General features: G+C 49.8%; 2 protein-coding genes across 2 annotated transcripts; one reads left to right on the top strand and one right to left on the bottom strand.

The window, feature by feature from the left end:
- Positions 1–1,369: 1,369 nt before the first annotated feature.
- serpini1 (serpin peptidase inhibitor, clade I (neuroserpin), member 1) lies at positions 1,370–4,432 on the top strand. The gene is made up of 8 exons (XM_068745488.1): positions 1,370–1,637; positions 1,748–1,978; positions 2,081–2,275; positions 3,306–3,510; positions 3,631–3,728; positions 3,993–4,079; positions 4,172–4,261; positions 4,338–4,432. The coding sequence occupies exons 1-8, from the start codon at positions 1,370–1,372 to the stop codon at positions 4,430–4,432; spliced, it is 1,269 nt and encodes a 422-aa protein (XP_068601589.1).
- Positions 4,433–8,864: 4,432 nt separating this feature from the next.
- On the bottom strand, positions 8,865–14,907 carry golim4a (golgi integral membrane protein 4a). The gene is made up of 16 exons (XM_068745402.1): positions 14,721–14,907; positions 13,328–13,402; positions 13,085–13,134; positions 12,891–12,944; positions 12,647–12,797; positions 12,451–12,533; positions 12,285–12,368; positions 11,862–12,059; positions 11,523–11,789; positions 10,979–11,256; positions 10,822–10,898; positions 10,691–10,746; positions 10,404–10,613; positions 10,255–10,317; positions 10,007–10,084; positions 8,865–9,700 (listed from the first exon to the last, which is right to left on the bottom strand). Exons 1-16 carry the CDS (start codon positions 14,905–14,907, stop codon positions 9,548–9,550), a joined length of 2,064 nt encoding a protein of 687 aa, XP_068601503.1. The 3' UTR covers positions 8,865–9,547.
- Between the last annotated feature and the right edge of the window lie 3,755 nt (positions 14,908–18,662).

The raw sequence follows: 18,662 nt of genomic DNA on the forward strand, positions 1-18,662 counted from the left end.
TCAGTTGCGGAAATGTCAGCCGCCGGCCTGTTTTTGTCTGAGAATTAGGATTACACGGAGAGATTAGAGGCTGCATTTAAAGGCCAGTGAGTTTAATTGCATGGAGTTAATCCGGTTGTCAGGATTAAACTCCTGCCACCTGGACCGTGTGGGATTTCCGGGTTTTGGATTTCCCCTCCTACCTGGAGCCGCAATGGGGACCCCCCCTCTTTCGGAAAGTAGTGCTGCCTGTCTTGGAAAAGTTCAGATCCCACAGCTCCCACGTTGCCTCCATTTAAATCTCAGCTCCCCCCCCCCCCCCCCCCCCACCTGGAAAACCCTGAAAACAGTGTGGATTATGCATTCACCGTGAAATAGTGCACGCCATCTGTTGAAACGTTTACGGATTCCACGTCGCCTCGTCCCTCCTTTTCACTTTTCATCTTCCTGCAAATTGCTGGAGCGCGGCGGAGGACCGGATGGAGCGGTGACACGGCGGGATGGGGTCGCTGGTGTTCTGGCTGCTGCCTGTTGTTGTTGTTGTTGTTGTTGTTGCTGACTGTCGGCTGCTTTGTGATCAGTCGTCCCACGCGGACGGCGGCGCCCGGCGGCGCCCAGCAGATTCCAGCCGGTGCTCTGTGAACACAAACGGTGTTGTTTCACACTTTCACCACGTCGATCCCTTCTTTCCGTCCCTCTTTCGCTCTTTAGGCTACGCTTTGCATGGCAACAACAACACAAGTGTGTGTGTGTGTGTGTGTGTTCATCTTTTTTAAAAGGTGTAACATGACTTCAAGGAGAGAAGTTGGGAGTTGCGAGGGAGGAGGAGAAGCAACCGCATGGCAGAATGGGGCGTTTGAGGCCTCATTCCTCATCAGACAGTCTGCATGGAGAGTCAGAGAGCAATATGCTGAGACACAGACACACACACACACGCACACACACACAGACACACACACGGAAGGAAGCAGATCTTGAAGAAAAGAACCTGATTTGACTGGAGATGATAAGAACGGTGGTAAAATATGCATGAGCTCATTTAGCAGATGTGCTCTGAACATCAATGGTGGCTGCAGTCCAGCCGTGGCTCTCTCTCTCTCTCTCTCTCTCCCTCCTCTCTCTCTCCCCCTCCTCTCTCTCCCTTCATCTGCTCCTACCTGGGATGTTTGAGCACCTCCTCCCTGATCCGCTCTCCTTTTATCCCGCTCCAGCATCTCAACGAGGAAGAGTCCTTTTAAGTAGAATGTTTCTCCCTTACAGAGTCGTCTCCTCCTCCTTTATCTCTCTGCCCCCCCCCCCCCCCCCCCCCCACACCTCTATTGTTCTCTCCTCATATAAAAGGCATTTCTTTTGCTCCTTCCAGCTCCTCCTTCGCTCGTCCCGAGCTGCAATGCTGATCCTGGATATTTCGTCCGCGCTCCTCTTCCTCTCCGCCCTGCTGCCGAGCTACGTCAGCCAGGTGGCGGACGTGCCGGAGGACGCTACGTCCAACTTCTCCGTCCGGCTGTACCGCCGGCTGGAGGCGGCGGGGGAGCAGGACAACATCATCTTCTCCCCGCTGAGCGTGGCCGTCGCCCTGGGCATGGTGGAGCTGGGGGCCAGGGGTGCTTCGCTGGAGGAGATACGGCGGGCTGTGGGATTCAGCCACCTGGTGCCAGGTGAGGCGTGGTCACACTTCAGGGGCAGCGGCAGGTGAAGAAGGAGAAGGCCCCCTGCAGGACAGGGATGTGATGGCGTGCACGCCTACATGAGTGTCTGCGTTCTCCAGGCGCGGAGTTCTCCTTGCTCCAGAACCTGACGGCGGCGCTGCCGGACGACGACGCCCACTACACGATCCGATTCGCCAACAGCCTCTTCCTGCAGGAGGGCGTCGCCTTTAACCCGGAGTTTCTGCACCTGGTGAGGGAGTACTTCCGGGCCGAAGTGGAAACGGTGGACTTCAGTGAATCGGCAGCCGTGGCCGAGCAGATCAACAGCTGGGTGGAAAATCACACGGAGAGTGAGTGGGAGTGGCCGTGGGCGTGGACGTGGGAGTGGGAGGGGCCTCGAATGCGTCACGGCTGCTGCTGCTGCTAATCTCTCTGTGATTCACTCCCTCCAGGTAAGATCCGGGAGCTGCTATCGGCGGAGGACTTCACCAGCGTGACCCGCCTGACCCTGGTGAACGCCGTCTACTTCAGGGGCTCCTGGAAAAACCAGTTCAGGCCGGAGAACACCAGAACCTTCTCCTTCAGCAGAGACGACGGCTCCGAAGTCCAGACGCTGATGATGTACCAGCAGGGAGACTTCTACTACGGTGTGTGTGTGTGTGTGTGTGTGTGTGTGTGTGCGTGTGGCTTCGTTCCAGCTCATACATCCTGAGGTTATTTAAAATGATAGCTTTGTATCTTGGCTTTTAATGATTCAAGCCTCCTCTTCTCTGCTCCCTGAGCTCCGCTGCTCTCATACAGCTGTTGGCTTCTGGGATTTTATTTTGAAGGCTGTTTTGTTCGCGTCTCACAGCGTTAGCTGCACTTCAACGGTCTGATGGTTGCTGAATGAATGTTTGCTTCTGATGATATTATTGGATCTCGCGTTTTGATTCATTAATGTGGCGTTAAATTGCTCTTTTTTTCCATTTTATGCTTCGTGTTTACATTTTTTGTTGACTTAAACACTAATAAAGATTTAAAGGTAACATTCCTCAATAGATTATGGGCGGGAAAGAGAAATGATCGGACCCCTTTATGACTATGAATTGAAGGCGTATTTTACGAGCCTCCATTATATGTAAATGCCAAAATCCAGAATGTTCTTGTATCCAGACGGGTGACTGGATCGCTCCTAAAATGTAATGGGATCTGAATTAGACCCATTTTCGGTTGGGCGGCGGCGATGATCTGGCCGTTAGCGTGAGGGACTTCTCTTGTGCTCCGTGGCGCAGATGTATTTCACTTTTGCCTCTCAATGGCTCCAGTCCGTCTCATTTTACATCCAGTCCTTGGTTTGTCTGACGGGCTGCAGCAGGCTCTTCCTGTACCGCCACACACACCGACGCGTTTTGGTTATTTACGCTGCAGCCCGAATGTGTGTTGTGAGAGTTCACACTTGCACACGCCTACGTTCACAGGGTGCTCATGTTCTCAGATCAGTGTGTGTGTGTGCGTGTGAGCATGCTGTGCGCTGCAGAACAGGGACAGGTCCTCGGGGAGAGGGCCACGTTTGTTAAGTCGACGGTCTTTGGAACCCCCCCCTGCCTCTAGGAGATAATGGAGGTTACTGGTTCCTTTTATTCTGTAATGAATGTAACTTTAACCTGCTTCTCATAGCTCTCCCTCCCCCACCAGGTGAGTTCAGCGACGGCTCACAGGAAGCTGGCGGCGTGTACCAGGTGTTGGAGATGCCCTACGAGGGGGAGGACATGTCCATGATGATCGTTCTGCCCCGGCAGGAGGTACCGCTGGCCTCTCTGGAGCACGTCATCAAAGCGCCGCTGCTGGTGGAGTGGGCTAACAATGTCAAGCAGCAGAAAGTGGAGGTCTACCTGCCCAGGTGAGCTTTCAGCTAATGCGACTGCAGTGGGGGGGGGGGGGGGGGGTCGGACCCGCCATTTCACAAAAATAACCCACAAGAAATGAATATGTGCCTTTAGATTCTGACTTCACTGTTCAGGTTCAAAGTGGAGCAGAAGATCGACCTGAAGAGCGTCCTGCAGGAGCTGGGGATAAAGGAGATCTTCACCAACGGCGCCGACCTCTCCGCCATGACAGGTAGCGCCCGTCCGGCGTGCAGCACGCAGCCCGTCGTGTCATTGTAGATAAACTCGTGGGCTCGGCGTGAGAAGCGGCTTCGGTGCCGCTTCGTCTTCTTGGCTGCAGTGAGGTAGCCTCGGGTACTTTCTAAGGTAACCACGGTAACTGGCACTGAGTGGGCAGGTCAGAGCCGTCGCATCAAGTGGTAAAAATAGAGCCAGAGGCAGACGTGCATACGGATCTGTATTTAAGCGCGCGTGTGTGTGTGTGTGTGTGTGACAGACGCGAAGGACCTGTACATCGGGAAGGCGGTCCAGAAGGCCTACCTGGAGGTGACTGAAGAGGGGGCGGAGGGAGCCGCTGGATCAGGTAGACGTCACCTTTCATTCTGAATCATGATCGATCACATTGCTGCATGTAACGGCTGATCAGTTCTCTCTCTCTCTCTCTCTCTCTCTCAGGGATGATCGCCCTGACCAGGAATCTGGTGCTGTACCCTCAGGTCATGGCCGATCACCCCTTCTTCTTCGTCATCAGAAACAGAAGGACAGGTGTGTGTGTGTGTGTGTGTGTGTGTGTATTTCAGGGTCTGAGAACTGACTTTCTATCCGTCCCTCCATTCTCCAGGCTCCGTCCTCTTCATGGGGAGGGTCATGACCCCCGAAGTCGTCGAGCCCAACGATCACGACGAGCCCAACGATCACGACTTCGACTCCATGTAGCCGCGAGGTCGCTCGGTCTCAGCCGGCCCGGCCCGGACGTCGTGAACGCTACCTGTCCTCTATCGCCATCTCCAGCTGTGTTTTTATATATGAACAGAATATTCTACAAGATATTATATATTGAATTACTGACGTATAGTGTGGCCGCGTTTTGATACTGGAAGCTTTAAACTCTCGGGTGAAGACGAGTAGGAAGGGGAAGTTGTACATAGACTCTGTATACGAGCGAGAAGAAGAAGACATGGCATTTAAATCCACGCACTGCCCCTTTAAGTTCCGCAGCGTCGCGCTCACACAAACGCACAGAAAAATCTTTCTCGTCCTTTAAAAAACGATTTACTCCTTCGTCCAGGAAACGGAATGTTTGCGCTGTAAGTTTCACGCTTTCATTACATCCCTGTACACTCAACATTGTGTTCTATATATATATATATATATTCTAAGTATTTATTTAACACGTGCAAATATTTTCTTTACACAATGAATCTTAGTAATATATCTGCTCCATACAGTATTTCAGTCCTCTTTTGTATACTGTAGGCTAATCTTAATATGCCTTATCTCATCCGAGTGGCCGTCCGGATTGTGCATAACGGCTGTGGATGTACGAGGAGGAAGTAATACCAGCTGTATTTTGTCTTCTACTCAATAAAAACATGAATGTGTTCCCGTTAAAAGCCTGTGTGCTCATTAATCTGACTGCGCAGGAGGCTTTGAAGTTCTTTAAATTGACCAGTAGGATCGCAAATTTACCTTTACATTTACCTCAATCAAACTTCTAATCCTTAAATAGTATATGTCCAAATCATTGATTGTCTAATGTAGACATTCATTATTAAAGCTGTTCATTTTTTCCCCCATTACTGTGAAATCAATGCATTTTATTTATCTTCGATTTCCAAAGCCGAGTGAAATTCTAAATCTAAATACTAGCCAATCACAGCCAGCGTGGGGCGGGTCTTAGCGGGGTGAGGGCGGGGCGTCTCACCTGGAGCAGCTCCGCGGACGGGAGCGTTCCCCCGGTGAACCCCGCCAGACCCGCCGGCCTCCATGGGCCGCAGCCGCCGCGTGACCCGAGCTGCTCACCCGGTACCGACGGACGGCTGGAGGACTCCTCACCGAACGCCCGGGTCATGTCGGAGAGGTGAGCGGAGCCCCGTTATCCTTCCTGCTGCTCCGGAGACGTTTAACGTAAAAACCTGCACTGTTGTAATATTAATTATTGATTAATCAGCCTGATCATTGCGGCGTTCCTCCACGCGGGGGTGCATTATGAACTAAAAGCACCTGCTCAGGTGTCCTCTGTTGCTATGGCAACGGCTCCTGATCTGCATTGCGAAGCCCGGTTCGCGGTAACTCGAGCCACCCGGCCGGTGCGCAGGCTTTCAGCACACACACCGGGGCTTACGTTACCGGTAACGGCTCCTCGTCCTCCTTTGATCTCTCTCTCTCTCAGTTCTTCAGGCGTGAACACGCTGAGCGGAAGCTTCCCTAAATCCCGGTCGTCCCGGAGCTCCGACCTCGGGGTCGCGCGCACGCCCCTCTGCGCGGACCCGAGCCCTGATTCCGGGCTCCTGTCTACACCTGTGAGTGGAATCGATTTCAGAAACGGTTTGATCAAAATTAGAGGAAAAGAAAAGCGTCTTTGGTGTTCCCATAATTATCTTATTGATCATGACATTTAGGGAAATAAATGTAAAACATTACAAAAAAAAGAATAATTTCTGTTTTAGGGGTTCAATTATGAATTAATGAATACTCGCATACTAATACTCTCTATAAAATAATTGTTTCTAATTAATATATTGAATATCCTTTTGATTTTACGGTTTGTTTGTTTTAAACGCATCCTTTTTTTGTTCTAATGATGCAAACTGTAAAGATAATCAGCGTTGGATGCGTGAATGACCAAAAATACATTCATTCATTCATTCATTCATTCATTCATATTCGACAGAGGAGACTTTGTGACCTTCATCACTGGGTCTTCCTCCAGACTGGTGAGAGGATAAATAGAATGAAAGCGATGAGGCTTCACTGGACGAAGGAACCAATCACGTTCACCTTGTAACAGGTCCGGCCTTATCGGCGTTTAAACCGACTCCACGGCGTTTCCTTCCTTTCAGCTCCCATCCAGTCGCTTCCGGTTCGTGTCTTGGCATCACCTGGAGCTGTGTGATGTGACAGGTGACCAGCTGACCTGCCCCCGGGTCAGAGAAGGTCTGGATCAATCGCCAGTGTGACCTTTGCATGTGAAAGTCAGAATGACTCGGGCGCCGAGTTCTACGAAGCTTCGCGTGCGTTCAGTTTAATTATTCAGCCTGAATTTCAGATTTTAAATCTGAATTTCAGACGGATTTCCCTTGAATTTAATGACAATGAAAAATCTCAATCCAATAACAAGTCATTGAAGTTCGGTGTTGTGTCGCCGTGGTTACGAGTCTCTGTTAAATTAGCAGATTAAGATGAGGAACATGGAAGCAGGAATAGGAGTCACATTTCCACTTGGACAACAAGGATTTGACTAAAGCGTTTTGGCTTTTTTTTTATTATTATTATTTTTGTCGATGCCCTCACAGGGCCTTCAGAAGAGGATCTGCTTCAAAGAGAGAGGGATGACACCTGCTTTGAGCGGAGACGGAGGAGGAGAGAAGGAGGAGAACGGCAGAGATGGGAGGAGAGACTGCAAGAGAACTGGGAAAACGCCCTGGTAGGTCAGGAGACGGAGATTCAAGGAGGACGTGGAGACGGACAGAAGGACAGCCTGATGTTTCCGCCTCGCGTCTCTCCTCAGGAGTTAAATCTGTCCTACCAGGACTTGGGCGACGCCTACCAGCAGGAGAACTTCCTCCGGATTCTCCGCAGGTTGATTCGAGTGGAGAAACTACAACTGGTCGACAACTCCCTCACCAATCTGAGTTCTGTACGTCTGCCAAGGTGACAACTACACTACCCAGAATGCACCACAAGCCCCTCTCAGCTTTAATCCTATCAGAGCTCCCATTCCTCCCAAACAACCTTTACAGGAGCGTTTCTTTTCACCTCATCGCTGCCGCTGGCGCGTCCGGATGCCTCCTCCAACCCGGTTCTGTTCCTGCTTCCTCTGTGCAGGTGCAGGATGCTCAACCTGCAGCGGAACCGCCTGCAGTGTCTCCGCCAGCTGCCAAAGCTCCCCGCGGTGGAGCACCTCTGTCTGTCGGAGAACGCCATCGGCACCCTGGGGGGGCTGGGGGCTCTGGGGAACAGCCCGCTCCGCTCCCTGAGCCTGAGCCGCAACCCGGTGACCTTCACTCGGGACTACCGATCACGGTGAGGAGACGAAGACTGAACGGGACACTTTGAGTTTGACCGTTTCATCCATTTTGACGCGTTGCTTTCTTTTTTTCGTGCAGCGTTTTCCTCTGTTTGCCAAAGTTAGAGATCCTGGACGGAATCCCCAAACTGTCGGAGGACTCCCCGCCCGCTGGACTTCACTTCCCAGAAACCACCAGGATGTGCAGCATTTTATGACATTCCTCCACTTGCACTAAAGGTTTCGTTCAGAGCTGCCCTCTGTGCAAACTGCGTCTCAACCGTTGCCAGGAGAAATGCAAAAAGGCCTTGAAGTCCCAGGAAATGTGAAAATATAATCCAAGGCCATGGTTTTTATATGTAATACAAATCATATATATTAATGCTGACTCATACCGTTGAGATTATTCTATAGAAATACATATTTTTATATTAAAAGAAGTGTTTTTTAACCCCGGAATCCATTTTCAAGTGTGGTACGGTCTGGAGAAATTGAGTCGGTCGTCATGACAACCTTTTGACTGGATGGAACGGATCAGAATCCCAGAATGGCAGGTGTTATGGAGCGTGCGGATGCTGCCGTATCTCTGGTTGCGTGGGAGGGGGAGCGCGTCTGGAGAAAGACTCCGGCTCCGGGGGTCGACTCGGAATGATCCATGAAGGATGAACCGACAGATTGGGGCGGATGTGGAGGCATTCACTACACGTCTACTATAAACACTGCGCAGTGCACGTCTTCCTCCCTTCAGCCTGCCATCGCCACGGAAACGAGCCACCCGTTACTCCCGCAGCATCCCACGGTTCTTCCGCAGGAGGAATCAGAGAGGAACGGAGACCCAGAGGAAGGCTGGAGATTTGATTGGAGGCTGCGCCGGGGACAAGTATTTATTTCTGTCTCTCATCTGATTTTTATTTCATCTTGATTTGTCGGTTCGTTCCCCCCCCCCCGGAGCGCGTTCAGATTCAGCCGGATTTACATCTGGGAGCATCGGCGGATGCAATCAGGTCACGTAAAACCGAACTCGCAGTTTCACCTCCAGTTGGTGCACGATCTGAGAAGAGCGATTAAAAAGCAACCAACCGGCGGGATGGAAGGAAGGAAACGTGAGCTCTGATGTAAGACACGGAGGCCAGCTGGACCAATCACCTCTTTATTCCACGTTTGCCACTGAGGAATCCAAATCTCACTTTGCACCAAATACAAGTAAAAAAAAAATTTTTACAAATGTATTCGTTATTATTATTTACTAAAAAGAAAGAGTCCTCGATTTAAGGCTTCAGCAACAGGCGAGAGGCTGAGGACACGCCCACGTCGCTATGAAACTTGAACCGCCAGAAAAGTCTCTTTTGGCATTCTGCAGAAACATTCCGGTGAAATACTTCAAGGGTGAAACAAAGCGGTCCAGTTTGTAGAAAAACGAAGGCAAACCACGCCCCCTTTTCATGATTGTCAGACTTGTTGTAATCAACAATAAATAACATAAAAAGACCTGACAGAAAAGATAAAATAAAGAATTCTGTTACATATAAAGCCTTGGAACAAAAAAAAAACATTTAATCTGCCTTTCTGCCATTAGAAAACAGATTGAGTAAGACACACAGTATACGTCCCTCTTCATCAGATTCCGTCCTGTCCCGCCGCGCAGGCTGTTCAGTTCCACGCCACGCCAGCAGGGTTCGGAAAAATATCCCAAAATTCCTGTCGAGGATTCCGATGAACGGATGATTATATTCCTTTGGGAAAACAAGGAGAAGAAAGATCCAACAGGCTCCATGAGGAGCTGGAAATACGCTGCAACCGGTCCGAGTCCCAGTCCGAGTCTATCACATCTCTGCCCTCTGATTGGCTCCCTTCTTGTTGACAGCTCCATTGTATGCCTCCACTTCTTCGTCGTCATAATGGTCTTCCTCGTTATTCCCGGCCTCTTTCTGGTGGTCGGCCTCATTTCCTTGTCCCTCCTGGTTTTTGATTTCGACCTGGAGGCAACAAACAAAATTGCTTAATGAACGTTTTATGAGAAATGTGGATAATTGGCTTAAAAATAAAAACATTTTTCTTTTTTTAAACAGTCACCCAAATTTATAATTCAATTTTCCAGATCTGGACTTGGAATCCGTAATCTGGAATATTAGCAGTTGATATTTGTATTTTGTCAGAAAAGGATCAGGATTATGGGATGGGCGTCCTGCAAACATTAAGCCTCCTACAGTAACACTTCTAAAGAGCGTTTGATGCATTGAAGGAAAAACATGAAGGCTAGAAGTCCCCAGAGGAGAACCCACCTGATCGAGGTTCTCCTCATTAAACGGATCCTCTCCTGCATCCTCCATCTCTTCTCTCTTCGGATCCCCAATGTCCTCCTGAGACGTCAGGACACCAAAACGAAGACAAAAGAATTACATCGGAATTATTTCAGGAGCAAATTAAGAGTCATGAGCTTTTTAATTACTATTATTCATTTTAACGTTTATTTTTGAAAGATATTAAAGCTATAAAGTGCATGGAGGACGGCGCGGCGGGTCTCACGCACCTCGTCCTCCTCCTGGTACTGGTCGTCCAGCACGTCTTCCTGTTGATCTGGGTTTGCAGCCATCTGAAAACACACATTTGAAGATTTTAGGTTTCTTCCGTCCCGTCCCGGTCAGAAATCGTCCTTCCTTCGTGTCTTCGTCCACTCACCACCACTTCCTCCCTGACCACAGGCTGCCTGGGACCCGGGTGTATGTCTCTGCGCTGGACCGGCACCACGGCCGGCTCCTCTTTCACCGCCTCCTCCTCCTCCTCGTCTTCCTCTTCTTCTCGCACCCCGTGGTCGGACTGGTCCTCCTCGGCCTCCTCGAACTCGTCCTCTCCCTGGTTGTTGGGGTCGTCCTCGGGGTCGACCTCGCCCTGCAGGAGAACAGATCCGGTGAAGACGGCGTGAAAGACGGGTGAATGGAGGTGCGATGAAGGGGGCAGGATGTCACCTGGCGATGCCCCCCGTTGTCCTCCTCTTCCTCGTGCAGCATGTGAAGGTCTCTCTCTGTGGGGACACGACACGCTCAGCGCTCGCTTGTAATGGCCGCCGTGGCGTTAACGGGTGATCTGTTTGTCTCACTCTCTTCCCCGTCGGCGTGGTGACCGTCCTCCCCCCGAACGACGTCGTTGTCCACGTTCTCGTACTCGACCTTCTTCCTAACGACGGCGGAGACAATGGTCAGAGGAGCACGGGAGCGGGACGAGCCCATCCTGGCGCTCCTTCTTTGACCTCTGACCTTTGCTGCTCCTCTCTCATCGACTGCTCCCGCCTGTCGGCCTCCCCGTGCTGCCGCTGCTCCCTCTCCTGCTCCTCCCTCAGCCGCTGCTCCCTCTCCTTCAGCACCCTGCTCCTCTGGGCCTGCAGCGCCTCCTGACGCTCCTGGATCAGCCGGCGCTCCTCGGCCCGCTGGGCCTCCAGGCGCTGCTGCTCCTGCTGCTGCTCGTAGGCCGACTTCACGCGCTCCACGTGGGCTCGCGCCTCGCGCTGCACCAGGAGCGCCGGGTGGGGGCCGTTCTGAGAGGACGGGGGGGGGGTTACATTCAGCGTGCATTAAACAAACAAAGTCGATGCTAATTTGGGACATAAAGTCCTTTTGATGAGGTTAAACAGATTAAAATTACAACATCAAACGACGACATATATTGTTAATCAAAGACATAAATACTATAATTAATTCTCTAGCCAATGGGAATGAAGCTGAAACCTACCAGAAAATAATGCAAATATGAAACTAGTATTCATGTCTAATGATGGATTAACTAGTCTAAACTAGTTCTCACTTGGTCCAGTGCGTTCTGGTCTGGCTGTTCTTCTTCCGGCTCCGGCTTCTCCTCCTCCTCCTCCTCCTCCTCCTCCTCCTGACGCTCCTGCCCTTCCTGTGGTTGGTCCAGGTCCTCCTCTAGCTGCTGAAGCTGTCCCGCTTGAGCCATCTCCTCCTCCGCCAGCTCCCTCCTCCTCTCAGCCTCTCCCTCTTTGTCTGATAAGGCATGGTGGGACTCCTCCTCCTCCTCCTCCTTGTCCTTCTCCTCCTCCTTTTGATGGCCCGGCTAAGGACAGGACATGAACAGAAACAATTACTTGTATGAGCTTTCATATTTCGGTTCTAGCCTCCTTCTTACCCTGGACTTTGTGTCCTGATGATCCTCCTTGAGATCAGGATCTGCTCCGAGAGGCTTTTTTGCTACTTCGTGATCCTGATGCTGCGTTGCTATGGCAGCGGGCTGCAGATGCTCAGAAGGAGGGCGTTGTTCCGGCCGTCCCTGATGGGATGTCCTGCTCAGGGAATCCTTGAGCTGCTTGTATTCTTCCATTTGGACCTATAGAGGGGAAAACACGGACAACCGCAGGGAACTTTTCCACACTTTTATGATCACGATAAAGATTATTCTTACTGAAAATTAAAAAAACTCAGTCATTTAAAAGTACGGGACTTCTGCCACACGAATGGTCGGGGACGCAGCACGGCCTGACTGCGACAACGCCGCTGTTGTTCAGGGTGGAAACAGACTCCTCCCCTCTGCAGCAGCGAAGTCGTCTCTCACCTGAGCAGCGACCAGCGCACTCTTGTGGTCCTCCAGCGTCAGTGTGAGCTGATTGTGCGACGCCTTCAGGTCCTGATGGCGAACCTGAACACACAAACCTTCGATTAATCCCTTTCCTCCTCACGAGGAGGCGGCGCACAGAACGCCGGGGTCGAGTCCGTCTCACCTGCGCGTCCTGTAGCTGCGTGTGGATGTCGTGGTGGGCTTTTCTCAGCTGCTTGTTTTCCTCCCTCAGGTTAAATATATTATCTGTTAACAGAAGACATGCATCTAGACCCAACTGCACGACAGCTGTGGATAAATAAGCCTGCAGTATTATGTAAAGGCAGAAGATAGAGAACCCCCCCCCCCCCCCCACAGACCTTTCATCCCGGTGAGCTCCACCTGCTTGATCTGCTGCAGCTTCTCGTAGTGCTGCCTGTGCTCGTCCAGCAGCCGGTTGTTGTCCCTGCTCTCGGCTTCGTGCTGGTCCTGCAGCTCGTAGTACTGCTTCTTCAAGTCGTCGTGCTGATTCTGCCGGAGGACAAGAGTCCATGATTTGTACTTTCCGCTCCACACAAAAGCGTATAATCCTGAATATCAACCCCAAAGTTAATGCGCGCTAACCTTTAGCATCTGGTGTTGCACCCGTATTGAATTGTACCTGCTGATGGACTCTTGCTGATGGAGCAAGAGAGAAAAAGCAAAGCAAAATGAATGCCTTTATTCGCATCGTTTTGGTTTTCACATTTTAGCAAACGAACATTCTGTCCAGGTGACGAGAGGTGACTGAAAGTTTAGATATTACGTCTTTAAAGTACCTTTTCCTTGTTCAAAGTCTGCTGTGCATCCGTTTTATGTGCCAGAAAATCTAGAAAACAAAGAAGATGAACCTGTTTATTTATATTTTTACAAGATTACGCTCATGTTTGGGAATTAAATGAAAAATTGTTGCAGAAATAATTAAATCTGATGGAGAAAAATTGACAAAACTTAACATTAGGCAGAAGCCTTTTGAGCAACGTGATTTATTATAGTGGGGTGCATAAAAATATGTTTCCCACCTTCTTTGGCCTTTTTGTGCTCTAATCTCTCCTTCTGAAGAGACTTCTCCAGTCTGGAGCGATGCTCGTACACCACTGGATAGAGAAGGGATAAATGAAAGGAGGGTGACGGAGGAGGGATAAAACAGCACACAGCAAAGCAAAAGTAAGGAATGTAAGGATCAATTTCTCTGTGACCTCTGGATGCGAACACACATTCCATTCCATACATCTGCTGACATATGGCGAGACACGCGAGCAAGTTTTGTTTTTCTGACTTTAATTCATCCATGCACAGCAGAGACTTCAAAAAAAACAAAATACTTTGCTTTCATTTTGTGCGAAGGGCGGAGGAACACGCCGACGGTAAAGCCCCTTCGGTTTAACCTGCTGGAGGCGGTAACGCAAAGATTAGCTAAACAAGGTTCAAAGACGTTCGTGATCTTTAACGACCTTTGAATGGGGAGGGGGGATTTGCTTTTATTGCAGTTCGCTGTGCCTTTTTTTTGTGCGGTTTATGATCTAAAGTCTGGATTTGATGAGCAGCTCTGGATTCCTGAGTATTTGACAGATCCATCTGATGCCTTGATGTCGACAGGAAACCTGTTCTGAACCAAGCTAGCAGGGCAGAGTAGAACAAAACTGAAAAAGGTGGTTAACTTTTGTTCAAAGCATTAGAACACCTTTAGAGGAGAGTGCTCCCGTCACGCCCAAAACTGAAATGAGAGTTTCATCATCAGTCTGTCAACGGCTTGAGCAAAGGAATCTGAACATCAAAGCGGTAATCTTCGTTTTGGACGACGCGTGCACAATCCATGCATTCCTTTTAGCGTCACAGAAACAGTAATAATAAACAGTTTATTGTTCGTTAACGAACTATCAAACAAAAATAAAATGTTTGATCCTGACTCATATTTTAGATCTAGATCTAGATCTAGATACAGATTCATCTTCTTAACTCTGAGCTTTCATCATCTCTACCTAACACCTAACTGGCAGCGCCTCATGGTTAAAACCGCATAAATTACATGCATAGGTAAATTATATTCTTCTTAGCCAAAATGTAAAGAATCAAATAAATATGCTCCATCTTTGCAATGCTGAAGAATCACAGGCCATCCCAAGAACTGCCTAAAATTATAACCCACTTTTCCTTGTCCAGAGACCCACCCGTAAAATTCAAAATGTGCCACTGAGATGTTTTTGGTTAAACTAACAGGGGTAAAATCTGACTGTTTTAGGGTGCTAACTAGACGCCGAATTAAAGTCCAGTTCCTAATAAATAGCATTAAGTAGTCAGATTTGTTCTAGAAAGCGGAACCGCTTGACAGGAAGCACGAAAACGTTAAAGTCAGGCTTTTCCAGGCGGAGTCTGGTGAGACATCCAACCACATCCCGCTGGCCGCGCGTTTACCTTGGAGCTGTGCCGACAGCGACTCTTGGTGCTGCTGGTACTTCAGCGCCATCGCCTCGGTCCTCTTGAGCTGCTTGTGCATCTCGTAGGAGGCCATCCCCCCGTACAGCAGCCCGCAGACCACCGACCCCAGCAGGAGCCACTGGAGGACCTTCCGCTGCCTCCGCGAGCAGACCCCGTTCCCCATGTTGCCTCGGCCCCCCTCCCCTCCCCTCCCCTCCCCGCCGTGCGAGCGAGACAACCCGGACTCCCCCGCTGGAAACTTCAGACTCAACTTTTTTTTTTTAAAGACTGAGAAAGACTGAGAAAGACTGAGAAAGACACCCCCCCCCTCTCCCGTCACTCCCCGAACACCCCCCCCGTGGAGAAGTTAGATGTTCATGTTTACCCACGGAGACGTCATTCCTGCCACTTTCCGCTTGACTTCACGTCCGACCGGTGGATGTTGAAAGACGCGCCGAAACGAAGCTCTCGAGTCCTTATTTCGATTTTAAACCTTTAAACTTTTCAACGCAAACTCGCTTTAAGGTTAAAGTTCCGGCTCAAGCCCCCGACGAGGCCTCCATAGCGACTTTAACCTCAGTTACGTGTCAGCAGTGAAGCTGCCTGCCATCCACCGCTACTGCGACGGAAGTCCCGCCTCCCAGCAGCTCCGAACTTTTTACTATCCCCGCCCACAGAGCGGAAGAGCTGCTTTCATTGGTCGCCGGAGCGGTCAATCAGAGAGCAGCGAACAGGCCTGTTTGACAAAGATCTGTTGTATTACTCTACAGATTGTCAGATTGTAGAAATATAGATATTTTTTTAAAAACAGGATATTTAATCTTAAAAATTTAATAATAGAATTACACTCAAGGGATTTACAAACACAATGTTTATATGTATGTATCCTATACTAATAAAACCTGTTTGGCTAAAAGACCCCTTTCGAAAGATTCTGGAAATGCCTCGACTGGGCTGCGGCACTATGTGCATGGATAGCGTCATAATTCCAAGGCGGGACCGTCCAAAGAACGTCCTGAGAGAAGTCCACCATTCTGTCATGGGGCGTCTCCACCAGCTCCATGTAAACACAGGACAGAAACAACCGGCTGCACACACCCTGGTCAAATAATCAGGAGCGACCTGTCCCCGTCGATGCCCGAGGCATGACGAGCTTCAAACCTGCACATGTTGGCTTCATGGTTGAGATCCTGACTGAAGCAGCAAGAACGCTAAATAAATACGTTAAAAACAAATCTAATCAGAGAATGAGTTACTTTTACTGATTTAAAAAAAAGACATGGCCTAGAAAATCTAATACATTTCAGTATCAATTATTTATTGTAAATTAATAATAATCTTATATTATATTATTTTATATTAGGTTAAATGTATTTTTTGTTTGGGAACAACAAAATAATACACCTAATAACACCTAATTTACATGTCTGCTTCTCCAGATCTATCATATTAGTTTATTGACAGATTTCCTGATCGATCAGACACTTTAAGGTTGTAATTGTCAGCAGAGAGGCGGGACGCGGTCGCTCCATCCACCTGTTGTCTCCACGCGCCCGCTCCCGCCGCGCGGTGGCGCGCGTTCCCGTGGACAATGCGCGCTCTGTGGGGGAACTTGAAGCGGACCGTGGGCAGTTTGAGTTGATGTTATGTGCCGCTTCGGACGGAGGCTTTGGGGGTGCCCGAGTGAACCTCCACGTCCACCGTCCGCGCGTCCACGTCAGGCGCGCCGCAGGTAAACCGCGTTGGCGTCCGGGAATGGAACTAAGCGTCGTTTTCTTCTGGCTGTTTGGCATTCTGGAGAGGAATAAACGCGCCGCCGGTTTAATCTGTGAATCCCACCCGCGGTCTCCGTGGAACGTTAAGAGGATGACGCGCCTCGGTCTCTGCTGGACGCACGGAGGAGCGCATTTACGCATGCGGGTCCAGTTCAGCGGCGTTATCTCGTTACCTGCTAATTATCGCGTGTTTGTAGCTTCCGTGGGAATGAAACGCACGAAACGTCGATTCTAATGAAGCTCCAGGTTCGGGTGGGTTCGGAACGCGCAGAGGATTTAGGACTTCAAATTATTCCGAGTATTTCGCCTCTTAAAATATCGTCCGTGTCTAAGTAGAGTCGTGTGTGTGTGTGTGTGTGTGTGTGTGTGCGCGCGTGCGTGCGTATGTGCGCGCGGGGGTTCCTCAAGGTCACAGACCTTTGATTTTGACTTCTGAAGGTCACCAGGAGGGCCGTCCTGAACTTGAACTGCTCTTTATGGGTCTTAAATTGATGTCTCAGATTTCCTTTAAATTCTCCAGTTTGTCCATAATTCAATTATATCTTTTTTTTTTTTTTATTAGTACAGGGAAGCAGAGACAATCCCCCCCCATATATTTATTTGCATTCTCCCTTCTCTCCTCATTCCAGTAACCGTAATCAGGTACTCTATTTTATTGTGTTATTGGCCTGGACTGCCTTTAATCATCAGATAGTTTGTAAACACGCTTTCTGACCACTAATCCCAAACAGCAGGACCCTGGAGGGATGAATAATGAATAATGAATGGCTTGGGGAGTGTGTGAATGTTGGCGCTAATGCACTGTTGTCACCAGAGCGTCTCCTTTCTGCCTGGAATTCCTCTCAGCAGTCTGAGAGGAGCCCCCCCCCCCCCTGTAGGTCGGGCCTGCAGCGATGACATTCAGATGGGTTTCATTTTGCAGAGCTGATCTTTTGGGATTGTCTGAGGCTGGTTAGATTTGGATCCGCTCCGCGGGGCAGGAATGTTTCTGCAGCTTCGGCAGATGGCGTGCGCTTTGAGAGCGTCCTCGCCGTTTCATCCGTTTCCTGCGTGATTACGCTCTAAATTCTGGATTGTACGCATCACCTGGAGCGAAGACGGGCAGTAAGTCGGGCAGGAACCCAGCAAAGATTCTGCGCCTGGACTTTCATTGCTGTTGCTTTTTCCTTTTACCCAATTAAATAAAAGCTTTACGCACTTTCTAGTGACCTTTTTTGTCGGGTTCAGCTAAACAAACTGGTTTCGGATCCTTTTTAGGTTTTTTTCTGGATTTGTCTGTTTGGCAAAACTGAGAATTTGACAAAGGAAAAAGGTCTTTAAGTTGTTTCAGGGAGAGACGGGGAGGGTAATGCTTATGCACCAGGCGATGTGTGTAGACCTTCAGCAGCAGCACGTCGGGGTCGGGTGACGTGTTCCTGCAGTCCGGTTCTCCTACCAGGTCCACAGCTTAATCTCTCTCTCTCTCTCTCTCTCCATGCTTCCTGTTCCTTATCTCTCCATCCCTCAGTAGCTTCTGTGTCTTTTTCAGTAGCTATTTTCTCCGGCTGCTGTAATTCCCAGTTGTTGCAGCTGTAGAACTGCAGGGCATAAATAATGGAGAACGTTCTCCTTCTTCCTCAGCGCACACGCACACACACACACACACACACACACACACACACGTTCAGTGACGTACAGTAAGTCCTGCAGTGTGTTCCTAAGCTGCACCGCTGGGGTCCAACGTTCAAGACGTCTTAACTGAGTTCTGAGTTTCCGGAGCGGACCTCGGGGGATCGCCGATTCATCCACGGATCGGCCCAGTTTAGGGAGCAGCCGCCGAGATAAGCGGCCATTAATCACAGCATTGATACGGACCAGGGGGTTCTGCTCGGTATGATCAATATAAGAAGCGCTTAGTTTGGATCTCAAAGGAGGAGTGAAGTCGTTTTACTGGATCTATTATTTAGCAGCTCGTCCAATCAGGTTCTTGACGGACACTCGGGTTCAACAGGTGTGTGACAGCCTGCAGAATAGCAGGTGCACATTACACAGGCGTCTAAGGCTGACTGAACAGGAAGAGGGGGGGGTGGTGGGGGTCGTCCTGTAGGTATTACAAAAGAGTCAGTGTTGTCTTGGTGGAGAGAGAGGCCCTTCAGCCCCCCCCCCCCCCCCCCCTCCCAACCAG

The sequence above is a fragment of the Brachionichthys hirsutus genome, chromosome 11 (assembly GCF_040956055.1).
Source record: "Brachionichthys hirsutus isolate HB-005 chromosome 11, CSIRO-AGI_Bhir_v1, whole genome shotgun sequence".
Classification (NCBI taxonomy): Eukaryota; Metazoa; Chordata; class Actinopteri; order Lophiiformes; family Brachionichthyidae; genus Brachionichthys; species Brachionichthys hirsutus.

Bases quoted from the DNA above. Each gene is read 5' to 3' on its own strand.
- golim4a (XM_068745402.1), bottom strand. From the start codon at position 14,907: ATGGGGAACGGGGTCTGCTCGCGGAGGCAGCGGAAGGTCCTCCAGTGG. The intron at 11,257-11,522 runs GTGAGAACTAGT...CCGTCCTCTCAG, and splicing joins ACCAGAACGCACTGGACCAA to AACGGCCCCCACCCGGCGCT. The intron at 10,085-10,254 runs GTGCGTGAGACC...CTGACGTCTCAG, and splicing joins AGTACCAGGAGGAGGACGAG to GAGGACATTGGGGATCCGAA.
- serpini1 (XM_068745488.1), top strand. From the start codon at position 1,370: ATGCTGATCCTGGATATTTCGTCCGCGCTCCTCTTCCTCTCCGCCCTG. The intron at 1,979-2,080 runs GTGAGTGGGAGT...CACTCCCTCCAG, and splicing joins GGTGGAAAATCACACGGAGA to GTAAGATCCGGGAGCTGCTA. The intron at 3,511-3,630 runs GTGAGCTTTCAG...TTCACTGTTCAG, and splicing joins GTGGAGGTCTACCTGCCCAG to GTTCAAAGTGGAGCAGAAGA.